Here is a 27991-nt window from a genome sequence, read left to right on the forward strand (position 1 = left end):
AATGGGAAAGAAGAGTCTGTCAAAAACTTTCTTCAACTGTTTTAAATTATTTTTTATTGCAGTAATCCCCATATTTGATGCTGGGATACTGCTGGGATTTTTTCGCAAGATGAGCAAAAGTGAACGCATGGTTAACATACTGTCATGCTTACACATAAATAAAAATAATAATCACAAGTAACATGGAGAAGGAGTAGTAGCAATCTTTTGAAAGAACACAAATTGTAGTTTTTCTACATATTCCATTCAAGCTGTAAAAGAAATAAAAATCAAAAAACTATGGAGCACAGTACTTTGGCAAATTAACTGTATTTGATGTTCTTTTGTAATGAGCCTTGGAGAGCCATATAATCACACATGTACCTCAGAATATTATGAGAAGAAAATGACTGCTCGTAACAACCTGCAGTTACATAATTTATATTTTCATTTAAATGGCCTTTCCTCATAGTTTTGAGGTCAGCGCTTTCAGGTTTTCGATGTGAGAAGTCAATGCCTTCCAAAGGAGCACATCAAAGGGAAGAAGCGAGAGCCGATTTAAATTTTAATTAGCTTAATACAGCATTGCAGCTTCATCTCCTCGGTCAGAGTGAACTCGACTCGTTTCTGCGGAATTGATTTCCTTGCCCATCTAACTGACTTCAACCCGCGGCCATCTCTTGCCTTGCAGGCTGACGGTCCAAGCTGAGTGCCCGATGCACTTGGAGGACTTCCCCATGGACGCTCACTCCTGCCCGCTGAAGTTCGGCAGCTGTGAGTATAGAATGAGAAGCGCAGCCCTTCCTTGAGTAGCGAGCATCGGACGCTGCTCGCCATCGCGCCGGTCCGTCGGCTGGTACCGGAGAGCTCTAAAGCACAAGATTTTTGTGCTTTGTAAAAAATTTGTAACCCGACACGTGGAAAATCTCTTTTCTCCGTTCAGTGTGGCGTCTTCTAATGTGTTGTAAAGCTTTCTTGGCTCCAGGTGACCCTAAGCAGCGTGCACCTGGTTCAGCGCTGCACTGCTCTGCTCTCGTTGGAGCCTGCAGACCTGGGCGCGCGTGGCCTGCGCCGTATTAAAGAGGATCACATTAAAGACTCCAGAGAACGTTTGTTTTCATCGATAGAAACGTTTATTTTCTCTTTGTTGTTAATGATATTTGGGTTTGCAGCCTTGGTCAATGAGGGCAACAGCAAATGGCTTCTTGCGATAAAAAATCCTTGATAAAAAATTCCACTCATTAGCACATCTGCGTGGTATAGACAGGCGGGCTTCCATCTCGCTAGTTTTAACAGCAGCATAAATGGATTTACCTATATTAAAACCTTTATTCTTCTTCTTTGTGAATTAAGATCACGTTACATCTATTTGCTGCATTTTGTACACTGAACAATTTTCTCCTTTTCTTTGGCTGCTGCCTACGTTCGCGGCTGGGCCCAGGAAAGGAAATTTTTTTTTGAGGAAACCAGTTAATACCTTTAAATTCTGGCTGATTTTACACCAATTGCAGCCACCACAGGCCACAAACCAGGTAGCACGCTGCCGTGGAGGCCATCATTAATGTGACGAACGCTGGCAGAGCGCTGTGCCCGCTCTTGCCATAACCCTGACGTAGCCCCGCTGCTTGGAGCAAATAAAACCAAGCCTGTGTCTCTGATGATGTTTCCGCACTAGAGGGAAATCTTAGCTATGGAGAGAACAGATCATCAGAATTAATGCTGTTTGTAGCATGGAGCCTTTTTTGCCCCCTAAATAGTATATTCATAGTACATAATACATGCTTAACTAGCTAACAGCAGAGATGTTAGATGAAATCGGGTGCTGACTGATAATATTTAGATGTACGTGCACAGAAAGGTAGGTTTGATTTATAAAGTGTGGGAGGAAAAAAGACTCATATATAACCTCAAAACAACTTTAAAAACCCCGTGATAATGAAACGGATACTCAATCCAAGAGTATCTTTATATTACTTTAGATTATATTACTTTATATTACGACTTCGTTTGTGTTCCTAAATTGGAGACCCTTCTGACTAGGTGTATCAGACTTTGTGTGAACGGTTTCTTTTTTTCCCTTTATTTTTTATTTCTCTCGCCTGTTATTTTGTGTTTTTTTGCTTACTGATTTGTTCTTTGTCCTCTGCCCCTACTTTCAGGTTTTCTAGTTAAACAGGAGAATTCACAGTGAGGAATGTGATTTTCGAAGAGATGTCTTTGGTTCCCCCCGTAGCCCCCTGTGCTCCAGACTGGTGGCACAGCCAGGGGGACGCTGATTTTTGTTCATTTTGAGCAGCTTCGCACTCCTTTTATTTCTTCACCTAGAACTCGTTTCTAGACGACTGTGCATTTTTCAGCTTTTGTTTTGGGATTGAATTTAAAGGATGATGAGTGGTGGCAATAAGCAGGAACCCTGAGGATTTTGGATTGGCTAAGGCAAGTCAGCCAGCAGTATAGATTGGTCACAGCTCTTCATGTGCTGCTGATCTTGTATTGCTGGGAGGGTCAGCAGCCTGGACGAATGTCTTGGGGGGGGTTATGTGTAAGAGAAAAGCCAAACTCAATGTACTAGAGAACCTGTGGCTTAGTGGATTGCCTTGCTTTATCCTTACCATAAAGTCTAGCCAACAGCGAGGAGGATGGGGACGAATAGACCCGCCTGGACGCGGTCCTGTGCAGCCTGCTGTAGGTGACCCTGCTTGGGCAGGGGGTTGGGCTGGGTGACCCACAGAGGTCCCTGCCAACCCCGAACATTCTGTGATTCTGTGAATCAGCAACTGGCGGTGCTGCTGGCTTGCCCCAAGCAGAGGTCTTGTGGGAAGCTGGAAAGATAGAAGGGGAGTGGGAAGAAACCTCCACACGCTGCCCACCTGCCAGATTCTGTTAGGCGTGCCATTTATGGCTGCTTGCATGAAGAAGCCTCTTTCTGGGCCTCCAGAGATTTCTCAAGTGAAAATGTTTGCAGCCCGACAGAAATGTTGCTTTTCCTTTTCACTTCACTCCAGTTATGGTGGAAGACTTCAGATGTTCTTGTCTCAGTCAATCAAAATGAACACACAGTTTCTTCCGTCAGTGGTTTACCCTTTTCCTTTCCTACTCCATTTGTTAGTAGGGTATTAGACTGGAAAAACTTGCAGGACATACTCTTCTTTTTTTTCTTTCTTACTTACTGAAGAGGCATTAATACTATTTAAAATACAGTGTTGATTTGCTTTCCTTCTAGCTGCTTTTGACAGACCCTAGGCTAAATGTGTGTTTGATTATGAACGCAGTGAGAGCAGCCTGCTTCATGCCCCTGTGTCCCAGAACAGATGCCAAGGAGCAAAATTTAAGAGGGTACGCAGGGCAAGGTACGGAGCCTCTACAAGGTAGTTCAGGGCGTTGCCACTGAGCCTGCCTCCCCATATTTAGGTATGAATTTCAGCTAATAACAAAATGCTTGTGACACGCTCCCAAAGCGGAGCGTGGGGACAGTGGAAACTGGGAACAATACAGGAGGGAATTTTCAGAGATGTTGTGTGTCCTAAATCTTGCGAATTCTTGTCCCTTTCATCTGGTTTACCACAGTTTTAGGACACTTATAATTTCTAATCTCTGGCAAGTGTTTTTTTAACAGGGTAGAAGAGAGGTTGTTTGTAATTTAAGAGCATTAAATTGTGGTTAATAAGATCACAAATGAGTGCCCTGTTCCCATGCTGCGATAGGCATTTACCCTTCAGTAAAGCTATTTCAAATGGCCAAACATATTTTTTACCATCTCATTTTGAGTTTTTGTGGTGGGTTTTTTTTAAAAAAAGAAGTAGCTCTTTTAATTCTACGAGTTTTGATGGAAGCAGTTTAATTCAAATTGCTGACAAGATATTTTGTCTTCTTTCCCACAGATGCGTACACCACTTCAGAAGTGACATACATTTGGACCTACAACGCTTCAGATTCAGTGCAGGTGGCACCCGACGGCTCCAGGTTGAATCAGTACGATCTTTTAGGCCAAACAATTGGGAAAGAGACGGTTAAATCGAGTACAGGTTAGTAAAAGATATTTTGAAGGAAAAGGCACTCACTTGGCTGTGAAGAACACGGGCACTGCTGGTGGTGTGAGAAGGCTGCTGAATAAACTGTTGCAAAATGTGAGACGTGGATGTGTTGGAGCGGGTCCAGAGGAGGCCACGAAGATGATCCGAGGGCTGGAGAACGTATCCTACGAGGACAGGCTGAGGGAGCTGGGGCTGTTCAGCCTGGAGGAGGCTCCAGGGTGACCTTAGAGCAGCTGCCAGTACCTGAAGGGGCCTACAGGAAGGATGGAGAGGGGCTTTTCACAAGGGGGTGTAGTGACAGGACAGGACAAGGGGGAAAGGCTCTAAACTAAAAGAGGGCAGATTTAGATCAGATATCAGGAAGAAATTCTTCCCGATGAGGGTGGTGAGGCCCTGGCCCAGGTTGCCCAGAGAAGCTGTGGCTGCCCCCTCCCTGGCAGGGTTCAAGGCCAGGCTGGATGGAGCTCTGAGCAACCTGGTCTGGTGGAAGATGTCCCTGCTCATGGCAGGGGGGGTGGAACCAGATGATCTTTAAGGTCCCTTCCAACCCAAACCACTCTGTGATTCTATGATATTAGGCATAATGTATTAAGGGGTGATACAAGTAACACACAGCAGCATTTAACTGATTCTTTCAAGTTACATGGCACTTAGGGACATGGCTTAGTGGTGGACTCGGCAGTGTTAGTTTTATGGTTGGACTCGATGATCTTAAGGGTCTTTTCCAACTTAACTGATTCTATGATTCTATTCTAATAAGTAACCGGTGACAGCGGAGCTGAACTTGTCCCCAGTGACTGTTTTTGATGCAGTCTGGAGCTCAGTCTTGATTCCTAGTGTTTGTAACCCAAGACCAAGATAATTGTTCAATTTCATATGGCAAATGGCGCTTTTTGTCTACTAAATGGTGAAGCGTGCAGGTTTCAACCATTTTTTCCTTCCGTCGTGTTTTTGGCATTAAACACTGGATTATCCTACCCCACTCTAGACCGTGTTCCTACAAGTGCCAGGCTGTGAGGGACGCCCGTGATTGCCCCCCGACTGTGGGTTAATTCTCAGCGTGCCTTTGTGGGAACGTAGAGAGCTGCTCTGTGCAGAAGCCTGCAGGGCTGAGGTCCTCATCAGGGCATGGCAGGGTTCCTGTAAGCTCCTGGACACTGAGCTTTCCTGGAACTCGGTGGGAGTAAGATGGAGTTGTACTCCAAAAGTGTCTGATATCCTGTAGGATGCTTTCTACCACAAAAGATGTGCTGTGCAGTTTAACCCTAGCACATTTGGTTCACATAAACGTAGCAAACATTTTTTCACCCAAGAAATGGGCTTTCTTAAGATGATAACCTTTCTCTTCGTTGTGTCTTGTTTGTTTGTGGCACCTAGGTGAATATACAGTAATGACGGCTCATTTTCACCTGAAGAGAAAAATCGGTTATTTTGTCATCCAGACTTACCTGCCCTGCATCATGACCGTCATCCTCTCCCAAGTGTCGTTCTGGCTGAACAGAGAGTCCGTGCCTGCCCGGACGGTCTTTGGTGAGTCCGGCTTCAGCTTTGCGCGCTCCAGCTGAAGCTGTTGGGAGCATCTCTGCAGCGAGCTGGGCAAAGGCCCTTTTCATTCACGTTGGGGCGTGTGTGGAATGTGATACTGTTCCTGGTCCAAACAGCTTCCGACTGCAGCTTGCAGATCTCCTGAGAATCACAAAGTGCTGGGAAATTAGCACATATGAGACAACTGTTCGTATATCCTTGACTCTTTTAAGAGGAAAAAATTTTCATAGAATGGAAAAAGACAACAATGTGTTCATTGAACAAATAAATTTACATTATGTTCTGGAATGCCTTTCTTACCTTGACATTATCCAAATATTTTGATACTTGGTAGACGATCGCATTTCTAAATATATTTGTAAATGAAGCACATTAAATTTGAATTAGTTGAATTAGTTGAATGTGCTAAACTTTGCAAGCTGCGGTTTTATGAAAGAAATCCTATTCTGGGGGTCTGCACATAACTTGCTCACTAAGTCAAACTGGAGTCTACCAGGAGGCAACGAGCAGCTTCAGCAGGGCTACAAGGATGATGAGGGGACTGGAACATCTCCCCTACGAGGAGAGGCTGAGGGAGCTGGGCTTGTTCAGCCTGGAGAAGAGAAGGCTGAGAAGGGACCTTAGTAATGCTTAATAAATATCTGAAGGGTGGGCATCAGGAGGATGGGGCCAAGCTCTTTTCAGTGGTGCCCAGTGACAGGACAAGGGGCAACGGGCACAAACTGAGGCACAGGAAGTTCCAACTGAACACGAGGAAGAACTTCTTCCCTCTGAGGGTGACGGAGCCCTGGCCCAGGCTGCCCAGGGATGCTGTGGAGTCTCCTTCTCTGGAGATATTCCAGACCCGCCTGGACAAGGTCCTGTGCAGCCTGCTCTGGGTGACCCTGCTTGGGCAGGGGGCTGGGCTGGGTGACCCACAGAGGTCCCTTCCAACCCCTACTATTCTGTGATTCTGTGATTCTGCGAAAATGATGGTGTTTCTCTTACAGTGAGGTTTTGCTCTCTCTATTAAAGCAAAGTAACAGGTGTATTTCTTATCTATGTAACTTAAAGTTCTTTTAATTCGTTTAAAGAAGAAGAGACTAGCCCAACAAAAAGAAAGGGATGTCTGTGTGGAATCAGCCATCAGAAACGCGGCACAGAATCGTGGGATTAGTCATCAGTGAACACCACGCACGCTGCAAAAAGCAGACCAGACTCGAATGCGTGCGAAGTGTAAGGCACAACAGAGCACGTGCTGTCTGTCCTGGTAGGGAAAATGTCGCACAAAGCATCGTGAACATTGCAGGTTGGAGTCTGACTGAAGCCAGAGGAAAGGGGTCAGTGGTCTCAGTGGGACCAGAATTCTGCCGGGTTTTCCCAGGCAGTTATCAAGCCAGTATTTTTTTTTTTCTTTTTCCAAAATCCTCTCTGAATTTGTCAATTCCTGCTTATCAAAGTGCACATTCCTGTGTTCCAGCCCTACAAGCGCACTGTCACAGAATCACAGAATCACAGAACGGTAGGGGTTGGAAGGGACCTCTGTGGGTCACCCAGTCCAACCCTCCTGCTGAAGCAGGGTCACCTACAGCAGGCTGCACAGGACCTTGTCCAGGCGGGTCTTGAATATCTCCAGAGAAGGAGACTCCACAGCCTCCCTGGGCAGCCTGGGCCAGGGCTCCGTCACCCTCAGAGGGAAGAAGTTCTTCCTCGTGTTCAGACGGAACTTCCTGTGCCTCAGTTTGTGCCCATTGCACTGTCAAATCCTTCTATACCTCTGTCTCTGCCCTTTTCTGTACCCCCTCCTGGAAATTTAGCACAGTGTAGCTGGTTTGTCCCAAAAAAAGTCTCATATCTTCTCCTCCTAAAATGCACTTTCTGTTACTGCGTCATCAGCAGCAAGGCACTACATCGGTAACAAAGCACAGGGAACATTCCTGGCAGGTTGTGTCCCTTCCTGCATACCTCTTTCTTGTTCTTGATTTATTTTTTGTTTAATTTATGGACTTTTTTTAAATGAGTAATATCTGCGTGGCAGCCTGCTACTTTACTTTCCTGGGGGTTTAGCATAACATGGGCGATGAACAGCGTCCTGTTTCAGGGGGTGTTGAGGGAACCGAGTAGGATGGCCGTGACAGCAGAACCGCACCACCCAGGGACATAAAATCTAAGCACAGTGGGTGGATCAAGAAGACAGCAATTTCCGTGCCAGTATTTTATTTCTGCCACACCGACGTGCACCTCACGCGGCGGTCAGGGCTCCGTCCCCTCCAGGGCAGCTTGGTCCGGCACCCTGAACCCAGGGGAAGAAGACCCGTCCTGGCTCTGCCTGATGGAGCATTGCACCTCAGGCTTAGCCCTCTGCGTTGGGTTGGATGTCCCCTGAGGAGCTATTTCTTACCGTTCTTGTAACTCTGGATGAGATTGTCAGAATAAGGTGCCAACGGCCTCTCTAACCACGTAGCCCCAGGTGAATCTCCCAGCCTTTGTCCATATATAGCCAAGAAGGCCAATGGGATCCTGGGATGTATTAGGAGGAGTGTGGGCAGCAGGTCGAGGGAGGTTCTCCTCCCCCTCTGCTCTGCCCTAGTGAGGCCTCATCTGCAGTGCTGTGTCCAGTTCTGGGCGCCCCACTTCAAGAAAGATGAGGAGCTACTGGAGAGAGTCCAGCGGAGGGCTGCGAGGATGAGGAGGGGACTGGAGCATCTCTCCTACGAGGAGAGGCTGAGGGAGCTGGGCTTGCTCTGCTTGAAGAAGAGAAGGCTGAGAGGGGACCTTAGAAATGCTTATAAATATCTGACGGGTGGGTGTCAGGAGGATGGGACCAGACTCTTTCCAGTGGTGCCCAGCGACAGGACAAGGGGCAATGGGCACAAACTGAAGCAGAGGAAGCTCCAGCTGAACCCGAGGAAGAACTTCTTCCCTCTAAGGGTGACGGAGCCCTGGCCCAGGCTGCCCAGGGAGGCTGTGGAGTCTCCTTCTCTGGAGATATTCCAGACCCCCCTGGACACGGTGCTGTGCAGCCTGCTCTGGGTGACCCTGCTTGGGCAGGGGGTTGGGCTGGGTGACCCACAGAGGTCCCTGCCAACCCCGACCATGCTGGGATTCTATGATATCTACTGGCAGCGGCCATTGCTGGGATTTCTGATGCCCTCTGGTCTCCTGCCTAAATGTGGTACGAAAATGTGAAGTTAGCTGCAGTTTCGTAACAAAGTTAATCTGTTGCTTCTTGCTGTTTTCTGGCTCGCACTGGGTTAGTCTTGGTGGTTAGAGCTGGGCAGGCACGCGCAAGGTCCCACTGGGGTGGTGCTTTCAGGTAGACTCCACACAGTGGCACATGAAGCCCAGACTACAGCTAAAATAACAGAACAAGCTACTTCCAGCAGGGAATATAAAAATTGCAGGAGATTTTACTTTACATTTTTATTGATAGTACTTAATTTTTAGTTTCTGTGTGGAGTAGTCACTTGCTGGATACCCATCTTGGCATCGTATAATAAATATATCAATACTAAAATCTGATTAAGTAGGAAGTATTAGTTTTGATAATGTGTTTTTCAGACTCAATGAGAAATTTATTTCAAGTATCTTCTTGAGAGCTACCAAGTCCTGGAAAGGGCCAACGACTGGAGTACTGCTCCTTTGAAGGAAACAGAACTCCCAGTTATTCAAAACACCGCTTAGCATTTACTGTGTAATGTCTGCAAGAAGTTACTCTTCTTTCCCCTTTCTGTGCTCTCACAACGCAGTTTCAAGTTCTAGGTTAACATTAAGGGCTTGGTATAATGAGGCTTCTTTTATATTTGAGCTCTTTAATCCCTTTCCGTCGTGGATTCTATTTAATATTGTTGACCTAAGCTATCCTGAATGAATTATGGTGTAATATTATATTGTTTCAACATTGCTTTAAATTATTGAAAGAAGAAAATTTTATCATCATTAATTAAATGTCTTCAATGTGTTTTCTCTGGCAGATAAATTTGAAAAGCATTTGATTGCATTTTAACGAAAGGGAAGAAGCCTGGCTCATAATACCTTCATTTAACGCAAGATTACAATCTGTTTCATTTAGTAATGTGTTTATTGTTACGCATTTCACGTCAACAATATTAGCAAAACTAATCTGGGGCAGCTGATTGAATCCTCGCTTCACTTTTAATGGGTCATAACATTTGGAAGCATCGCACATATTTAAATAGCAGCATTAGATGCAGAATCACAGAATCACAGAATAGTAGGGGTTGGAAGGGACCGCCGTGGGTCATCTAGTCCAACCCTCCTGCCGAAGCAGGGTCACCTACAGCAGGCTGCACAGGATCTTGTCCAGGCAGGTCTTGAATATCTCCAGAGAAGGAGACTTCACAACCTCCCTGGGCAGCCTGGGCCAGGGCTCCGTCACCCTCAGAGGGAAGAAGTTCTTCCTCATGTTCAGACGGAACTTCCTGTGCCTCAGTTTGTGCCCATTGCCCCTTGTCCTGTCACTGGGCACCACTGAAAAGAGCTTGGCCCCATCCTCCTGACATCCACCCTTCAGATATTTGTAGGCATTTATAAGGTCCCCTCGCAGTCTTCTCTTCTTCAGGCTGAACAAGCCCAGTTCCTTCAACCTCTCCTCGTAGGGGAGATGCAGGTGGTAGAAAAATCAGAAATTCGTTTTCTTAGTACTGCAGTGTTTCAACTCACGCACAGTAGGAACGAGAATGCTAAAATACGTGAAGTTAGATATATGGTATTTGATACCTAAAGCAGGCAAGAACAAAAATTAATAGTGGTATTATTTTTTAGGACATTGTCCAAGATGCAGAACTTTATTTTCGCATAGCTCTGTTCTTGTGTCAGGACTCTGTTCTCTGTGATCATTTTATCCTTATGCTGCATTCCTGTCCCGGTGTTGTGTTTGTTCTTGGCTTATCTTTCCTGAATCTCTATTAATGGATGTGCGTTTTGAAGAAAAAAGCCATTTAGACCTGAAAAAGACAGACTTTTTCATTGTGCAGCTACAGAAAGGGGAACCTAAGAGAAGCTCAGATTTGTTCTCTGGTTTTTTTTACAGGGAGTTGAATGACCTAGACCCTTTCTTTTGAACAATTCTGTATATACAAAGTACCTTTTCCCATTTTGCTGAAAAAAAATCTCCGCTGTCTTTGTTTACTTCTCCTTTCACACACTGCAGATTGTCTTTTGTGCCTTTAGAGACATCCCACCAGTCACAAATTCCAGTCTCTAATTTCTTAATTGGGAATTTCGGCTAACTGTAGACATGAGACTCTGGTGGCAGGCACCGGGCAAGCAGACCTGGAAAACCGTAGCCCTTAGCTGGAGACTGAGCCAGCTGCAAACAACCTACTACGTCTTCTCAGCTCAGTGTGGAGAGTTCTGACTGTGGCATAGTGGCACGCAGTTTGTACTGGGGCTGGGGTGAATGGCACTTGCCATTCAGCATTTAGAATTAGCTTGACTGGAGATCGCTGGGGAACTCCATTCCATCGCTACGTTGGTCTGTTCCAAGCTACATGGCTCTGCTGTTACGGTGAAGCACCATAAGCACCAACCTCACCAGATGTCTACCTAGCTTAGCCGACCCACTCAATGCAACTTTTCTGGAGATAGATTATGTTATGGTCCTTGGCCTCCCTTGCTATTTAAAAAGGCTTCTGGCCTTTTGTGTTCTTTCAGTAAAAAGTGTGGGCAGAGCAATGCTCCGTGATCTTTCTCTCAATGCTTCTTCAGACTTATCTCCTGCTCCCTAAGCAGGATCAACGTACAATCGTTTGGTTTTGCTTCTCAAGTAATACACAGCCATTATCAGGCTGCCCAGGGCAGCGGTGGAGTCCCTGTCCCTGGAGGGGTTCAAAAAATGTGTAGATGTGGCACTTCAGGACATGGTTTAGCAGGCATGGGGGTGCTGGATGGATGGTTGCACTTCATGGTCTTAGAGGTCTTTTCCAACCTTAATGATTCCATGATTGCATAATTAAAAAAGAAACTGTGTGATGTGTAGCCAAATGTTATAGTATAATACTTTAAAACTACTGGTTTTAAGCTTTTGTTTCGACCCCCAGCTGTTTACTATAGGAGTGAGAAAATGAGGTGGTAATCCATGTCTTTGTAAAAGGGACAACAGTCTTTATTTTCTGCTGTGGTATTTGTATTTATAAATCTGTTCAGGTTTTGGACCAGGTTGAGTGATCTAATTACCTGACAGCATTTGCAATTAAGGTGAAGAAAAGAGGAATAGTGAAATAATGGAGCAATGAAATTAGCTCCCTCCTGAAAAAAAAAAAAGCAATTTATCAATCCTTTTGTGATAAGTTCTTCAGCCATTATGTGTATCTTTGCCAAGTGCTGTGATGAAAAGATAAAATTGTGGGAGGAGTAGCATGACATTATAAGAAATGGAACACATTTTAAGCATTTTGTACAAATTATTTGCAACGCTGAAGTACCTCTTTAGTTACAGAAATGTCCTTTAGTAACTTGTTATTTAGGCCTTTATTTTCATTTTCAAAGGAGATGTCCACATTCTAGCATGAGAAGGCTAGGGCATGATTTAGTTTACTAAAATATGTTCAAATGAGAAAAACTCATACAGGAGAGGTGAAATTAGTATATTTACTGGCAAGTATAAAATGCTTGGTCCCCTTCGGAGAAGGGAAATGTCAGCAGTTGATTTTTTGGATCCATTCTGAAGACAAACTGATGACTGCTCATGGTCTCCTACAAGACGATACCTGTCCACATCCTCCTGGCACCATTCGGTGCCACATCTGCTGGGTGCTGGGTGACAGAAGATCGTTCTTGACCTGTACGTAAGCTGTGGTCTTTTTACATCATGGCGCGATATCACCCAGTCTTTACATACCCTCCTAAATTATTTAGGCTCTTCAGAGTAGTATATGATTTAGGGGAGAAGATTGTTTCCTCTAATATTTGAACTACCTCATCGTAGGGGGACAATCTGCTCACTGTTTTTTATACCAATTTTAGTTCCTTGGTGTTATGAATTAGATAATGCCATGAGGAATGTTTTCGATCTGGTCGGTGTATGGATTTTGCGGGGTTTAAAGTTAAATCTTTGTGAAATAAATGTGGGTTGTTTTACAGGTTGACCATATTCCTCCACGTTAATAATTTTTCAGGTTTTGCAGTGGCAAGGAGGCAGGTTATTTCCATTCAGTCCTTTTTTTGTAAAGAAGTCTTGATAATACTGGTTTTCCAAAATAACTATAATGTGCAAACTCATCTGTCCTTTGACTGTGGAAGAATAGCAACTATAAAAATACTACAGATTCCTAAACTGACAGGTATCATGGATTAAATCCTCTGCCCATTTTTTTCCCACCCACTTCAGGTTAAATGACTGTGGTGGCTGTAACATCACTGAATTTGCAGAGAGAGAAGGAATAAATAAAAGTGCGTTGGCAAGCGTCTGACAATGTGCTGTTTGGTTAGCATTTGGGTCACAAAGCGGTGTGGCTTGCTGAACTTCGTAGAGAAATTGTCAACTGGTAGCAAGATGCAAGATGTAAATTCAGGATGCTTTAACTGAGACTAGGAAAGGTCAGCAGTTAATCTTAAATTAGATTTTTGAAGAAGCCAATGGGGCTTCCAGAAGATTAGTTTATTCAAAAAGGCAGGGCTTAAAGAGAAGAGTATCTTAGCAACTGTATACATTTACATGTGGATAAGGTCACCTTATCTATGAGAAACAATCACTTTACTGATACGTCTGTATAATTAAAATGATTTATCTGCAGCTCAGGACCGGTGTTAAAATTTGCATGGGATAATTTTAAATGTAAGATAGGACTGTCTTTTCCCTGAGGTGCTGAAAATAATTAAGCCATATGTTGTGTAAGCGTTAGGAGAGAAGAAGTTCCTTACAAAATATATTTATATTGCCTACACATTGTTGTGCAATGTAGTATGGTAGCTGCTTCCTGTGCTTTGTGTGGATCCCAGCAGAGTCACGACTGATTCCAGACCAAATCCACTTCTTTAATTTACGGAGGCTGAAAAATAGCGATTGGGGAATGGTGTTTGCCAAGGTGGGTGGACGCAGGATGCTCTGTGCCTTGCTTTCCCTGCCGCGCCGGCCTTTGGAAGCGCGTCAAGGGAGAGGAGCGCTGGGGCCGAGTCCACCCATCTTTGCTCCGTCACCCTTTGCGGCATCCTCAGAGATGGAGATGCTTTACAGCATTTTTCTTCCCTCTGAGGGTGACGGAGCACTGGAACAGGCTGCCAGGGAGGTTGTGGAGTCTCCTTCTCTGGAGATATTCAAGACCTGTCTGGACAAGGTCCTCTACAGCCTACTGTAGGTGACCCTGCTTCAGCAGGAGGGTTGGACTAGATGACCCACAGAGGTCCCTTCCAACCCCTACCATTCTGTGACTCTGTGATACAGGAGGACAGAGGATGCAAAGCCTGGAGAAGTCTGAGTAGGTGCAATTGGTGCCTCTCTTCCCTCTCCCCCTGGTTAAAAACCCTTTTCTTGTAGCAGAAGGAACATTGGAGCCCGGTGGATCCCATCGGACCCAGGCGAGGGATGGCTGACGGTGGAGGACCTGGCTTAGGGCAAGTGACTCAGCTTTCCCTCGGGAATCCCCTTACAGCATCCTCATGGCTACGTGGCTGTGGAAGCTGTGATGTGCTGTTATGGATATTTCTGCCCTGGCACCGCCTTTGCCTGTCGTAACAGGGTGCAGGTTTGCCAATCTGCGTGAAGTGAAGGACTCGGGTGGCTTTTCATTCCGGGGCCGTGTCTAACGGCGTGCCGGAGAGGGAAGAGTTCGGTTTGTCGGAGTGGGACTCAGCCGGCAGTGGGAGGACTGAGTTACCTCAGGCTGCGTTTGTGGCTGTGGGTTTCTGCTTGCTCAGACCAACACAGGAAAATGTTCTTCTCTTCCTTTCCTCCCATGTATCTTTTTTCTGATTTTCTGGAGTGTAATTCCTGGTTTCCTACTGCGTCTTGGTTATGTACAAAGCACTGTCAGGTGCTTTTAAGAACTGCCACAATGAAACAACAATCTTCCTGGATCATCAACTCTTGTCTTCTGACAGATAATACAGAGTTATGATAATCTGACTTTTCAAATTAATACGCTGTTCTGGAAAAAAATCCATGCTACCTGAATGAAAACTTGACCTGTTTATGTCTTCAACTGTGTCACTGGATGGTTAGTGAGACAGCCACTGGGGAAAAAACAAAATAAAATCATTACTTCTAATAACACAGGTCAATTTGTGCGGCTCTGGCAGTAAGGTGGGTGCCAGACCTGCGGCTGCTGCAGTGAAGCCAGCCACCAAGCATTAACATGTGCCTCAGTATTACTGTAATGCTGCAAAATATTGTGATTCCATGGTGGACTTGTTAGTTCTGTCCCCTACCTGTCCCAATAGCTAAAAAAAATTTTATATTATATATGTAATATATATATTATATATATATAATGTATTAATTTATATCGATATATTTTATATATATTCTATAATTATATATAATTTATATAATTTTATATAAAATTATATAAAATTCGATATATTATCTCTCTCCTGTAAGTAAAATCTTCAGCTGATTGCAAAAGGAAAGTTTAGTGAACAAAATAAAACTAAAACACTTCAAAGGAAGTATTTCCTCCAGGTGCAGCCCTTAGTGTGGTTCTGGCAGTTTGGCACCGACTCAGATAAGCAAATTTTTGATGGCTTTTCACAAACATACCATCATAATTTTTGGTTTATCTTTTTGTTAACATTTAAATCCCAGGCCAAATTGTTGACGCTCTGGTTTTTTGTCCCCTTGCAGGAGTAACGACTGTGCTGACGATGACAACGCTGAGCATCAGCGCTCGAAATTCCCTCCCCAAAGTGGCGTACGCCACAGCCATGGATTGGTTTATTGCTGTCTGTTACGCCTTTGTGTTCTCCGCGCTCATTGAATTTGCAACTGTCAATTATTTCACAAAACGAGGATGGGCCTGGGATGGAAAAAGTGTGGTGAATGATAAGGTAAGTCCTGAGGAAATAGCCCTATTTCCAGTCAGTTGCACTAACACAGCTGTAATGTGTGGCCTTGATAAAATTGGCTATATAAAAAAAATAAAAATACATGATGCTTTAAATCAAAAGAATGGAGATATATTTTCTGTCCTGAACAAAAATATATATCTGCCTTGATGTAGCTAATCTCACTTGGTCTCAATAATCCAGATTTACTTATCAAGCACATTGTTTTTTTAAGCTGGGAACTGTCTGACTTCTTTCTTGGCTCCTCAGATACAACTTTTTATCTGGTTGTTCAGAAAATTCAATCCAGATCATATTGGTTGATCACTTTTTTGTTATTTAATCCACTTGAGTTGGAAAGAAGAACAATATTACAGAAAGATACAATGTATTCATTTTCCTTAACATTATTTTTTGTTCTTATTCTTAATATAATGGATTAATTTTCCTGGTAAGTAAGGCTCAGAAAAACAACCAAATGCCCATGTATATAATAACCAAAAAACCCAAAATCTAGACGTTTTGACCATTTTTGGTATTCTGAAACTTATCCCTAATGAAATGTAGACATTAATTTTTAAATTAATTTAAATAGCAGTTGTACTACAGTCTGAGTACCTCTTCGCTTCCGATGTATTGATGCTCTGAGTGCGCAGAAACACAGTCACCCCTTAATTTTCTGGTATTGGTAGCAGTGTAGGTGTGATAGCACAAAGAAATTTTAACCTGATAGAATTTCTTATTTTGTGAACAAAATGAGCTGCTGATACGCCTAAATTTGTGTGAAGCTTTACAGTTTATAATTTTAATAGCATAGAACAAATGTTAAAGCTAACTGGTTGTTTTGGCTGGCTCACTGTATTGTGTAATTTTATCCTGTCCCAGTTTCTGATTCTACCAAAGGGAAAGGATTTCTTCTGACAAAGAATACTCTTGATTTCTGTGGTTCTCCTTAAAACAGGATAGAATATTATTTGCTTCCTAGATGATAATACTAGATGTGAAGCAAGGTTTAATTAACTGATGGTTTCTCAGCACTTTGAATGTCGAAAGCATAAATGAGCAGAATGTTCAGTGAACGGTAAAGAAGAATTAGAGGAAATGAGGACGCTGTTTGTCGTTCTCTGTGGCTTCCGGAAGGACACGAGCTCTCTGTAGCTTCAGGATCCATTCCCTCGTGCTGGAAGTAGACACAGAATCACTACAAGTGATGATCAGGGGTGAAGCTTTTCGGGCTGGCACGCTGCCCTGGCATGGCAGTAACGTGGGGAGCCCTTAGAGCTCTCCCATCGTCCTTCGGCTCTTCCTTGAAGGTGATCTAGCGGTGTTGTCTCGTGGTCTTCAGAGCAGCAGCTGCTGAACCGCGAGGTCATATTCCTTCCCCAGGAAAGACCAGATCAGCCATTCCATGTTGAGATTGATGTACCATCTGTGTGTCCAGCACGCTGTTTTCTTCAAACTGACTGAACAAAAAGCGAAGCTTTTAACATGTTCATGGTTTCTCCTGCAAAAATAGGGTGGTTCTTGATTATTCAGGTCTCATTAACAGTATTACGGATACCTTTAAAAACACACTAAGTGTGTCTGAAAGAAAGGAATTGTAGATTAGTAAGGGTGTTCTTCTCATAATTTGATGTGGTACTTGCTCTTATTTTCGCCAAATGCACCTGTACACCTAAAGCCAGGTGTACTCTTCACCAGATAAAGTGAAATATGTTTCCTCAGTGACAGTCGCCTGCGTTCACCTTATAGGAAATTCCCATCTAAGTGCTGTCAGCATGGAATTTCTCTCACAGGAAGGCAGGTGCAGGGCCAAGCTATATGTTTGGTCAGCCCTTTTTCACACGCCAGTCAGCAAGGAACAATGCTGAACTCCCACTCGATCCCAGATTTTCTTTTTGTGTGACGCCATCTCCTGAGACAAGGTATTTGGGGCACAACATCTAACCGTGAAGTTCTTATCAAGATTTGTAGATGGCCCTGATAAATGTAAAATTGGAGCTAATTTAAAATCAGAATTAGAAATTGGATAGATGCCTCCCTGTGGAAGTAAAAAAATTAGAATGCACCTGTAGGAGAAACATCACAACATTTCCTTTACTCGTGCCACTTCCATTAGGTTAAAAATCAAACCAAACCAATAAAGCAGCAGATTTCTTATGTGAGCTGGAAATTAACTATTTCTTGTTCTGTTTAATTCTGTATTTTGTGGAGGAAATGGACTGAGTCTAATAATTATTTGCCTGCTTCTAAATTATATATAGAGAGCCTTGCTTCCTGAGAAACTGAAATCCTTCCATTCTTTCCCATAGGTTAATAGAAGTTCCTTAGTTTGGGAATACTGCAAAACAGTGAATCAATTTATACCATTGCAGTCTTATTGCAGAGCTAGTCTGTGTACCTATATATATGTCTAAAAAATTGAGCCTATACTTATTACCTGTTCATCCCTGCATCCATCTATAGACATGGCCTCTCCGTTGGACTGCCGTTGGCTGAGCTTTAGCTGTCTGAAAGCATAGAGAATCCTGTAAAAACATGGAATTGCTGAGGTTGGAAGGGACCTCAAGCGATCATCAAATTTAACTCCCCTGCTCCAAGCAGGGTCAGCTAGGGACGGTTGCTCAGGGTCGTGTCCAGATGATTTTTTTAATATCTCCAAGGATGGAGAGTCCACAGCCTGACTGGGCAACCTGTGCCAGTGCTCAGTCATGCTCACAGTAGAACAGGGTTTTTTGTATGTTCAAGTGGAATATTCTGTATTTCAGTTTGTGCCCATTGCCTCTTGTCCTTCCACTGGATATCACTGAGAAGAGTCTGGTCTGATCTTCTTTACCCTTTCCCACCAGATGTTTCTATATGTTGATAAGATTCCCCCCCTGAGCCTCTCTTCTCCAGGCTGAACAGTCCCAGCTAACTCAGCCTTTCGTATTTTGGATGCTTCAGGCCTTAAATCATCTTTGTGGTCCTTCACTGGACTCACTCCATTACGTCCATGTCTCTCTTGAACTGGGGAGCCCAGAACTGGGTCCAGCAGTCCGGATGCATCTCACCAGGGCTGAGTGGAGGGGAAGGATCACCTCCCTCGACCTGCTGGCAACGCTCTTTGCGATGAGTCTGGGAGGGTGTTGGCCTTCGCTGCTGTGAGAGCACGTTGCTGGCTCTTGCCCAGCTTGGTGTCCACCTGGACTTTTGCTGCAGAGCTGCTTCCCAGCCTCTTAGCCCCAACCTGTACTGGTGCAGGGGGTTATTCCTCCCCAGGTGCAGGACTTACACATCCCATTGCTGAACTTCATTAAATTCTCGTCATTCCATCTGCCTTTTCGTATCTTCTGCTATTTTTTAGGTTCTAATCCCCATTTTCATCACTGTTACGCATTTTTAAACAATAATTTCTGAAAAACAGAAAAAATTCTCGGGCTAGTTCTCAGCCTGCTTCTGCAGCTACCAGGCTGCAGTCCTCCTTTCTCTTAATCGCAATCTCTTTGTGACCTCTCTGTATGTGTCTATGTATATATACACGTAAACACACACAGATTTCTCCAGAATCTCTTAAAAATGTAGACCGTTACTGAAATTCCTTTATTTATTGGTGGAATGTTATGAGATGTTCAAATAAAAGCGATGCTAGATTTATGTGGGAGAGATGGCCTAATTTTCATTTTATTGCAATGCCAGGTAATCTATTTTTTTTTCAGTCCACCCATTCATTCCTGCTAGTTCTCTTAACAGAGAACATTTTAAAGACCTTGAAATTCTGTTGTAAGGAGCCAGATACAAAGCAGCAAGAGAAAAACAACTCTTCCAGTTATCCTTACAATGGCAGTAACAGACCCTTACTCATGTATCTTCAGCAGGGCGTTTGATGGTGTGAGAGTCCGTGTTTTTAGAGCATTCTTACATTACCTATAACTTCTTTTTGGATAGACTAGAAGTATCTTTATGTTTGAATTTATCAGTGTGATATTCCTGGTATTTATTTTAGCGTACTCACACATACTCGCTTGTTTCTTTTACATTTGAAGTGATGTTTTATTAAGCCTATACTGGCAAATGCACGTTAAATATTTAACTTCATGCTGTCTTCCAATAGAAAAAAGAAAAAGCGTCTGTCATTAAGAAAAACAATGCCTATGCAGTGGCTGTTGCCAACTATGCTCCAAATATTACCAAGGACTCAGTGCTACCAACCATCTCCAAGAGTGCTACAACCGCAGAACCCAACAAGGCAAAGCCCGAAGCGAAGCCGCAGGAAGCAAAGAAGACGTTCAACAGCGTTAGCAAAATTGACAGAATGTCTAGAATAGTGTTTCCAGTCTTATTTGGTACTTTTAATTTAGTGTATTGGGCTACGTATTTAAACAGGGAGCCTGTCTTACTGGGCTTTGCACCATCAACCTAGAAGCCGAATTGCACTGAGGACTCACAGCATCATTCTAATCAGATAAGTTGTTCGCTATGTACAGTACGACTAATAACTGCTAATCTGTGAACCATTGTGTACAGAGTGTATATAGGTGTCTTATCTGTGTATCTCCAAAGGAGGGACACAGTGTTAATTCGTGGGTCTGTAAACAGATAGCACCCGTGGCAAACACAGCCAGCTCTTTCAAAGTGATACCCGGGGGAGTTCTGCTAAACTGGGATTCAAATACGCAGAATTATATTCTCTCCGTACAACGTAATGAAGAGATGATCCTACATAATTATTTAGGAACAGTATTTTTTTAAGTTAAAGTTAAAATATTTTTCTATAAAGTAACTAATTCTACTTTAATGAAAGAAACTGTCATTTAAAAAAGTGATTTTTTTAGGAAGGTGTAATTGTTTCATATAACAGCAGTCCCCATGTACATAGCAGAGTCCGGAGGCCGTACAGTTCTATTGCTCACAGACGTTCTGGCTACTCGTTAGGCTGAAGAAGTAGTAAAGACAAAATGGCAAAGCCACAAGTTTCTTACTTCTGTCCTGTTCGAAGCTGTTAATAAACTCTTCTAATTGATTTCAGGGAAAAGCAGGCATTAATCAAATTTCCAATACCAACCAACTTCCACTAGTGAAACTCTTATTCTTGTCGCTATTTTATTTATTTGATGTTGCTAAACTAGGTTGTCTGGTTCAGCAAAGTTGGATTTTTTGCTTTTTGATTTTTGTTCTTAATTGGATTATTGTCAGGTTCATAAAAGCACTCAGAAATTTTTCAGGGTTAAGTATATCAGTAATATAATACACTCTTTTTCTTTGCTTAATGTTGTCCTAAAACCTGCCATCAAAATATTTACCTCTATTTCTCCCAGAGCGCATTGTTTTCGAGGGAAGCAAAAACCATGAATTTAAGTTCAGGAAATTGTCCATATAATAGAATTTACTGCTGCTTTTGTAAATTGCAACTTTACATTTCGCTGACATAACTTTACAACAACTTTGTATACTAGAAATGGTTTTGCTAAGATTTGAATGTTATTTTTTTAATAAAAGGTCATGCATCATCAGTAGGTATCAACTGTATTTCATATATAGAAAGATAACAAAATTGGAGCTGCCATTTGCAATTTTATATGAATATTTAATACTGATCAGTAAAATTGTTTTTCGTCTGAGCCTTTGCAAAGATTCTTTATGCCCCTGAAGGCCTGGTAAATCATGACATAAGAAATTGTGTAGTGTATCTAGATTTTAGTATACTTGGCCGATCAAAAATATTTTGATTCACACATACATTAGCAGTTATTAGTTGACCTTTAAAAAAAGATACACCTTTATGATGGTGTCTTCTAGTAGAGACATATGTAGTCGTATAGTGTCATTTATTGCAGTTTTGTACAGTACTTGAGTATAGTGCATACAATAGATATGTTCAGAGTTTAAAAAAGTTGTACAAATATTTCTAAAATCAAATAAAAGAGTATCTTAAGACATGGAAATGTGCTAAAAACAACAGAGAAATACGGATTTCATTTGCTGTTTTATTTTCTTGCTTTTTCTTCGCTTTTAATGTGATTCTGTTTTGTACTTTGTGTGACAGTATAGATGCCAAGGTCACAAATGCATATTATGAATAGAATTAACAGTTAAGAGAGAGTTGACATCAGTAAAATAGAGACATTTTGTAAGTTATAAATGAAAGGGAGAAGCATGGACAAGGTGTGTGCACCTTGAAGTCCCTCTGATTAAACCGTCAGATTAAACCTTTCTCATCAACAGTAGTTAAAAAATGAGCACTTTACTCAGAACGTAAAAATAGAAATATCCTTATTTTCATATATATTTATATATAAATGTAGATCTTCCATGTAACATGGAGATGTGTGCAATAGTGTGATTACGAGCATAAGGCTGGAAGGCAAGCAATAACAAAAAAGGTTTTTTTCGTGGTATAATTATACATTTTAAAAATGTTTCATTTGTAAATTAAATTATCCCTTTAACGTCACAGTGTCCAGGTACGAATAAATATATAAATATGTACATATGTACAAATAATTGTAAATACTTGAACTGTAGAAAAATCCCTCCGCTTTTAACTCTGTTTTTGGCAAAGGGCTCTGACTGCGTAGTTTAATGGAGGCCCCATGCTAAACTGCTCTTGAACGTCAGTAGCTCGACCACGTTTGCTGTGCCCGAGGTCTCCTCCCTGTGACCTGGTGGGAGTTCTCACCGCCGGCTCACGTCAGCGAGACCTGGGGACGCCCCGAGCCTCGCCGGGCTGGGCGATGAGCGACAGAGGTTTGAGATTCGCCCTTGGCCGCGGCCCAGGTGCCCCGCACCCTTCGCGGTGTTCCGGCAGCGCTGTGCATGGCTCCGCGCGTGACGCCGGGCGGTCCCAACTCTCCCCGCGACAAACACGAGCGCGCTCCCGGGCGCGTCGGGTTGCCTGATAGGGAAGGATGTAGCGTCCTGAGCCAAGAACGGGGCACCTCAAAGGTTTTTAACAGCGCAAGTCTTCTCCAGCGAGACTTCTGGGAGATAACATCTGTGTAGCTCAGAGCTGAACGCGAGGAGCGTGTCTTCAGTTTGCACGAGAAGCCTGGTGCTCTCTCATGTTGGTCAGCTCTGCTGCTGCTGCCTGTGCTGAGTATGATTATTTTTTCATTCACTGACCATTTTCTCTACACTTGTTAGAGTCAGAGAAAAGCACAGGTGTTTGTCACACGCTAAAGACACATTTATTGCACACTCATATAGAAAAATAGACACGATATGAATTCGCTTGGTGAAAAATAAGATGTTTTCAATATCCACGTGCAGCTATTGCGGGCGTGAGCAAGGCTTCGGAGGGCGGACCCTCGAGAGAAGTTTCCCTTTGACATTTAGTTCGGTTGCTCTGTGCTAAAGCAAACTCCTCCTGCGGGAGGAAGGAGCCTGCTTTACTACTGAAACATTGACAGTGAGTAAACTGACTACGCAGCGGTCGCAAATTTTGAAGGCTAACAACTGGAGAAGCGAATCTGAAAGTAAAGATGTAGGTGAACATGAGCGTCACGAAAGGAACACCGGCATACAAGCGTTGGGCCGTCTTTCCGTTTAGCAGTGTAGAATCTGTGTCTGGGATTTTAAAGCCATCGTCACAAATTCATGTGCCAAATACCTAGAAGTTTCATTTAATTTGAGTAAAACTTGCTGGTCTTAAATACTTAACGCAGGGAGAGCGAGCATGAGTGAGCAAACGCAAGTCACTTCACTATCAAAGAATTGCACGTGGAATCCACCACTGAAATTTTTGGTTGCCATGTTAATCTAATTTATTTTTCCCATTATTCTTGGATCAGGGTGTCATCTTTTATGTGACTTAAGAAAGGAATACAATAAATACAATGCTATAACACTGTGGTAAACTTGGATTGAAATTACCATAATTCTGAACGAGGTTTATGAAATGGGTTTCCAGTGTAGAGCTGGGGCACGTAGCTCTGGATGCATGTGGTCAGTAATTTATAAATCAGCATGAAGAATATAGAGATCAGCAGGGCTTGTCAGCCAGGGTTCCCTGCTGGAGGCCTTTTAACAGATGATTGCTTTCAAAAGAGTGGCTTCCCAACTTCTGAATTACGTTGTGGGCAATGAAGTTACCCTCACCTCCTGTGGCTGGGTTAATACGACTTGTAACTGCTGCGTTGTTGAGCACCTCTACAAAAATTATGATGGTAGATGTGCTGAGGTGCAAGTTTCGGCTCAGGAGACTACTCGTACCAGTGAATGTTATGCTGAATTAAGGAGTTAGCCTGCCGGTGTGGTCACAGGAGAGCGCATGGAGGAGCCTCTCTAGACGCCAGACAGGAGCCTTGGTGAATGATCTTCCCTTCCCCATGATTAGAGATAAGGTATGGGGTGGGGTCACCATGAACTGCCTGCGTGAAAGCAACCAGGAGCAGCTGGGAGGATGTAGGGATGTATGGGGGAGGACAAGGGGAAAGAGAAGAAGCTTCATCACTGTGTCAGTGGGTTGTGAGATGGAGCCATGGAGGGAGGTAGTACGTATTTTTGTTTCTGCTTCAGTTCTGAGCCTTCATTATCATACGTGAGTTGTGAGATACTAACTTTTAGAGAGTGTGAAATTGAAATACTTGTAGAATTCTGATGAACTTGAGGGACATGCATTGTGCCTTTGAACCTGAGAGGCTTCTGCTGACGGCTTGATGAAAGCCACGAAATGTTGTGTGCTTCCTCCGTACGGGACGGCGAGGGCGGAAGGGGAAAGGAAGCTGCAGGAATTAAGTAGAACTTAGTTGATTCTAAGGGGTTTTTTTCTTAAGAGGTGTGACTTTCACTTAAGCACAGATAGTCAGCACCCATCCTCCATACCTCTCATTCCTGTTCTGAAAGCTTAGTGCTGCACCAGTTTTTGCCTTGGCCTTGCACAAAATAGATGAAGTCTATGCTTCTGAACATTGCCATTTGTATGAATTTCCGTGAAAGATGGTTTCAGTATGGATATGAAGCTATCATCAGTCTATGCCTGCTTATGTGTAGACACATAATGCTAAAATTCAGAAAATGCAATGGGTTTTAAAGCAGAGGAAGAAAACATCTTAAAATGAGCCCAGAAAGTTAGCTGGCTTCATTTAAAAAACACAGAGCGTTGATAAATGTACAAATGTCTAAACACATCTAAATAGAATCTCTGAGTGGGCTATAATTTGATGACATGTATAAAGTTTTTATCTTAAAGAGTTTGAAATGTTAAAGTAATTAAGTGAGTTTATATGAAAGTCAGCTCACTCTTCAGCCTCCAGTGAAGGGAGTGGTTCTTTAGAAAGCAGAGTTTTAGGATTCCTTCCACCTTTTCCCAGCGACAGCCTACCTCCTGCTAGAACGCTGCCAGTTTCCAATACAACTTTGAGTTATATCCCTTTAACATTATCTTCTCTTGAATTTTTTTCAGTCAAGGAGACCTCCTCCACCTCATTTCTGTAGACAGCCCAAACTCCCCAACAACTAGAACTTTTAATTCTATTCTGAATCCAGTTGTTTATTCCAGCCATCTGAGAACCTGACTTCATCACTTTAGACCTTTAGTGATAAAAGCTAAAGGCCCAATAGTTTATTTCAATGAATGTTAATCACGTAGAAAGTTTGCTTTCCTCTGCTTTAAACCATTTAATTTTCTAGATTCAGATCTCTCTAGGCGAATCCTTGAACTCATGTTTTGGAGTCTGTGATTACATCTTATTGGAAGAGGCTAGACTTTGAGGGCTTGATGTCTCTGGCTGAGATCAGGGCAAAATTTGCACTGAATTTAAAATAAAACTGATTAGCATCCTCAGGATATTTGTCTACGTCACTGAAGTCGGTAAGGAGTTTTTACAGAAGGGGAGTACGCCTGAGAGTATACCTGGGCTCTCCTTTGGCTAGAGGTGCTTTAACCCATGCAAAGAAGCCCTGAAAAGAAGAGCCAGCCATACTGAAATACAGGACTTGAAGTCTCTTTCATTCCTGGTGTATATTAATGCCTTTTAAGAATATTGTGAAAGTGTTACGAGTTATGGGTAGGTGACAACACTCAGAAAAAGGAACTTGGAGGATGTTTTAAAATATGCAAGATGATGTATACTCTTCCTCTAGTGTCAGTGTCTACATAAATATATATGAATATATTTTTATTGTTGGATGATTTAAAAGTTCTATTTTGCTTTCAAATTTTATTTCCTTACATAATGTAGTGAATAATTCACTCGATCAGGTGGCCTGGAGCGTGTCTTTGCGCATCCCAGGTTTTCAGTGATTGCGCTGAGTGCTTTCATCCGCCTGATGCTCAACGAGGTGAGCTTCAACAGGTTGAAGTGTTACGTTGGTTTTCCGGTACTTCATCCGTCTCTCGACACTGCTGAGGATGGATGGAAACAGAGACTGGAACAAGATGTTGCTTTGATCAACCGCTTTTGATATTCTTTATTAGATGTTCATTTTGGCTGAATTTATCAGTTTATAGGCTACTGTAGCTTAGCGTTAGCACGGAATGCAATGTAGTACTTTACATCTATTAGAATACATATGTACAATATGCACCGTATCTATAAACTGTTAAAAAATCAGTTCCTGAACAGCACCCCTTCACCCTCTGCCCTCCAAATAGTCACTTTATTAGGAAACACTCGAAAGCACTTCAATGTTAATGGAAGTGATTACGCTAAATCTTGTTACACTTGATTTAAAAAACAGTAGTAAGAATAGCGTGGAGTCTGGTTCAGACGTTGTTAGCGATTTCTCAGCTGGGCTGGAGTCAGAGAGCATTTGTGCATTGGATGACAAATCTACTTTAGTGAGTCACTTCGGCGTGAAAATGTATAGGATTTTGAAAATAGATGCTTCCAGGATATCAAAAAGAGCCAAGGAAACAGGAAGAATGGAACCAATAATTTTAAAGAAAATTAAACACCAATCCAATATGCACAGTAAGAACCTGCATGATAAATGTAAGTATACTTAACCTTGAACATCGACGTCATATAAAATCTTCTGGGTGACAGTTCACTTATTTAGTAGGTTTCATAGTTATAAATAATTAAAGAAGATGATAATATTCTGTAATTTGTGACCTTGTTTTAACTGGAAAAAGTTGTTACTTTTCTAAAATGTAAAAGAAATAACTGGATTTATGTTTGAATGTGTCACTGCTTGCTGTTGAAGAATATTTATTAACCACATGCAAAATATTGCTTAACATTATCTTTTTGTACTTCTTATTAAAGTTAATTTAAATATAGCACATTTTGTATTTTGGTTTTTAATGCTTTGACAGCACAGATATTTAATTCCCCTCATAGCCTTCCTCTTAGAATGCGTGTGTGGATTTTTGGTTTGGTTTTGTTTGCTTATTGTTTTTATTAATGATAGCATTTCCCAAAGGAAGCAAACAATGCATGGTAAAGAAAATATTCCTTAGCTCGGTGAGAGTTTAACGGGGTTTGCTATGTGTAGAATGAGAAAGTCCTTGTGTATGTGTCTATACACACGACAATGTTTCATGTTTTCAGAAGGTTATAAAACATATTGCCGCAGGGCACACACTAACCCCCGGCTGAGGTGGAACGTAAGAAACCTTCTTCTGGGCTGCTTGGTGCATCCATGGGAGTGGATGGGATGACAAAGCTTCCTCACAACAACCCCAAATGCATGTGCTGTTAGCAGGGTGTGGGTCTGGGTTTTCCTTTGGTTTAAAATGAGAGTTCTGAGTTCCAGGTCTTGGAGTGGAAAGGCTGTAAGTATGTCAGGGATGGCCCTTGCTTTTCCTGTATAGCTGCAGCTTCTTGTGACAAACACATAAATGTTCTTCATGGAAAATGGAAGGTATTTTGCTTATCAGAAGGGGTATGGGGCTTTTTGTGGTTGGGCTGGGGCTGTGTAATGCTCTCATGGAATACCTGGGAATGCTAGGACAGAGTGTGAGCAATCTTTGTTGCAAATAGATAAATGTAGTAGAGTTGTACTAATTTACGTTGGAAGGGATCTCTGGAGGTCATCCTGTCAAGCCCCTCGCTCAAAGCCCAGGCACGTCCCGTGGAGCTGTGTGAGGCCTTGCCCAGGGAGTGCTGAGCACCTCAAGGAAGGAGATCACACAACCTCCTTGGGTCCCTGTTCTTCTGTCACCACCATCACGGCATAAAGACACTTCTTTGCATTTGATTGGAATTTCCCATGTTGCAAATTGTGCCTGTTGCTATTTGCTCTATTGCTTTTCGCTTCTGAGAAGCCCTGTGCTCCAGTGCCAGCACCTCCCTGGGGAAGGTGGGAACCCATCAGTGCACGACTGGGTCATCGCAGTTGTGGTCCCAAGGCTCCTGCTTGTGCTTTGGATTCTGGCGACTGCTGGGAGGACAGGCTGCACCAGAGAGGTGCCTTCTGTAGGGACCAGCGACAGCCGTCAGTTCAGAAACTGGTCTGTCAAACCTACAGGCCTCTTCATGAGCTCCATGGCATTTCTCATAGAGTTCAGGGTACCGTGTTGCCTGTAG

The 27991-nt window shown here is 42.9% G+C and overlaps 1 protein-coding gene across 1 annotated transcript in view; it reads left to right on the forward strand.

Annotated features, from left to right (window-relative positions):
- The window catches only part of GABRA2 (gamma-aminobutyric acid type A receptor subunit alpha2), a 68653-nt gene extending 41911 nt beyond the window's left edge, over positions 1-26742 (forward strand). The window contains exons 5-9 of the mRNA XM_075422045.1: positions 671-753; positions 3861-4004; positions 5391-5543; positions 15340-15542; positions 19633-26742. Of these exons, the coding sequence (XP_075278160.1) occupies positions 671-753; positions 3861-4004; positions 5391-5543; positions 15340-15542; positions 19633-19941 (892 nt within the window). The 3' untranslated portion in view covers positions 19942-26742. The remainder of the gene's footprint in view (positions 1-670; positions 754-3860; positions 4005-5390; positions 5544-15339; positions 15543-19632) is intronic.
- The last annotated feature ends 1249 nt before the right edge of the window (positions 26743-27991 follow it).

Source organism: Opisthocomus hoazin, chromosome 5 (assembly GCF_030867145.1).
Source record: "Opisthocomus hoazin isolate bOpiHoa1 chromosome 5, bOpiHoa1.hap1, whole genome shotgun sequence".
NCBI lineage: Eukaryota > Metazoa > Chordata > Aves > Opisthocomiformes > Opisthocomidae > Opisthocomus > Opisthocomus hoazin.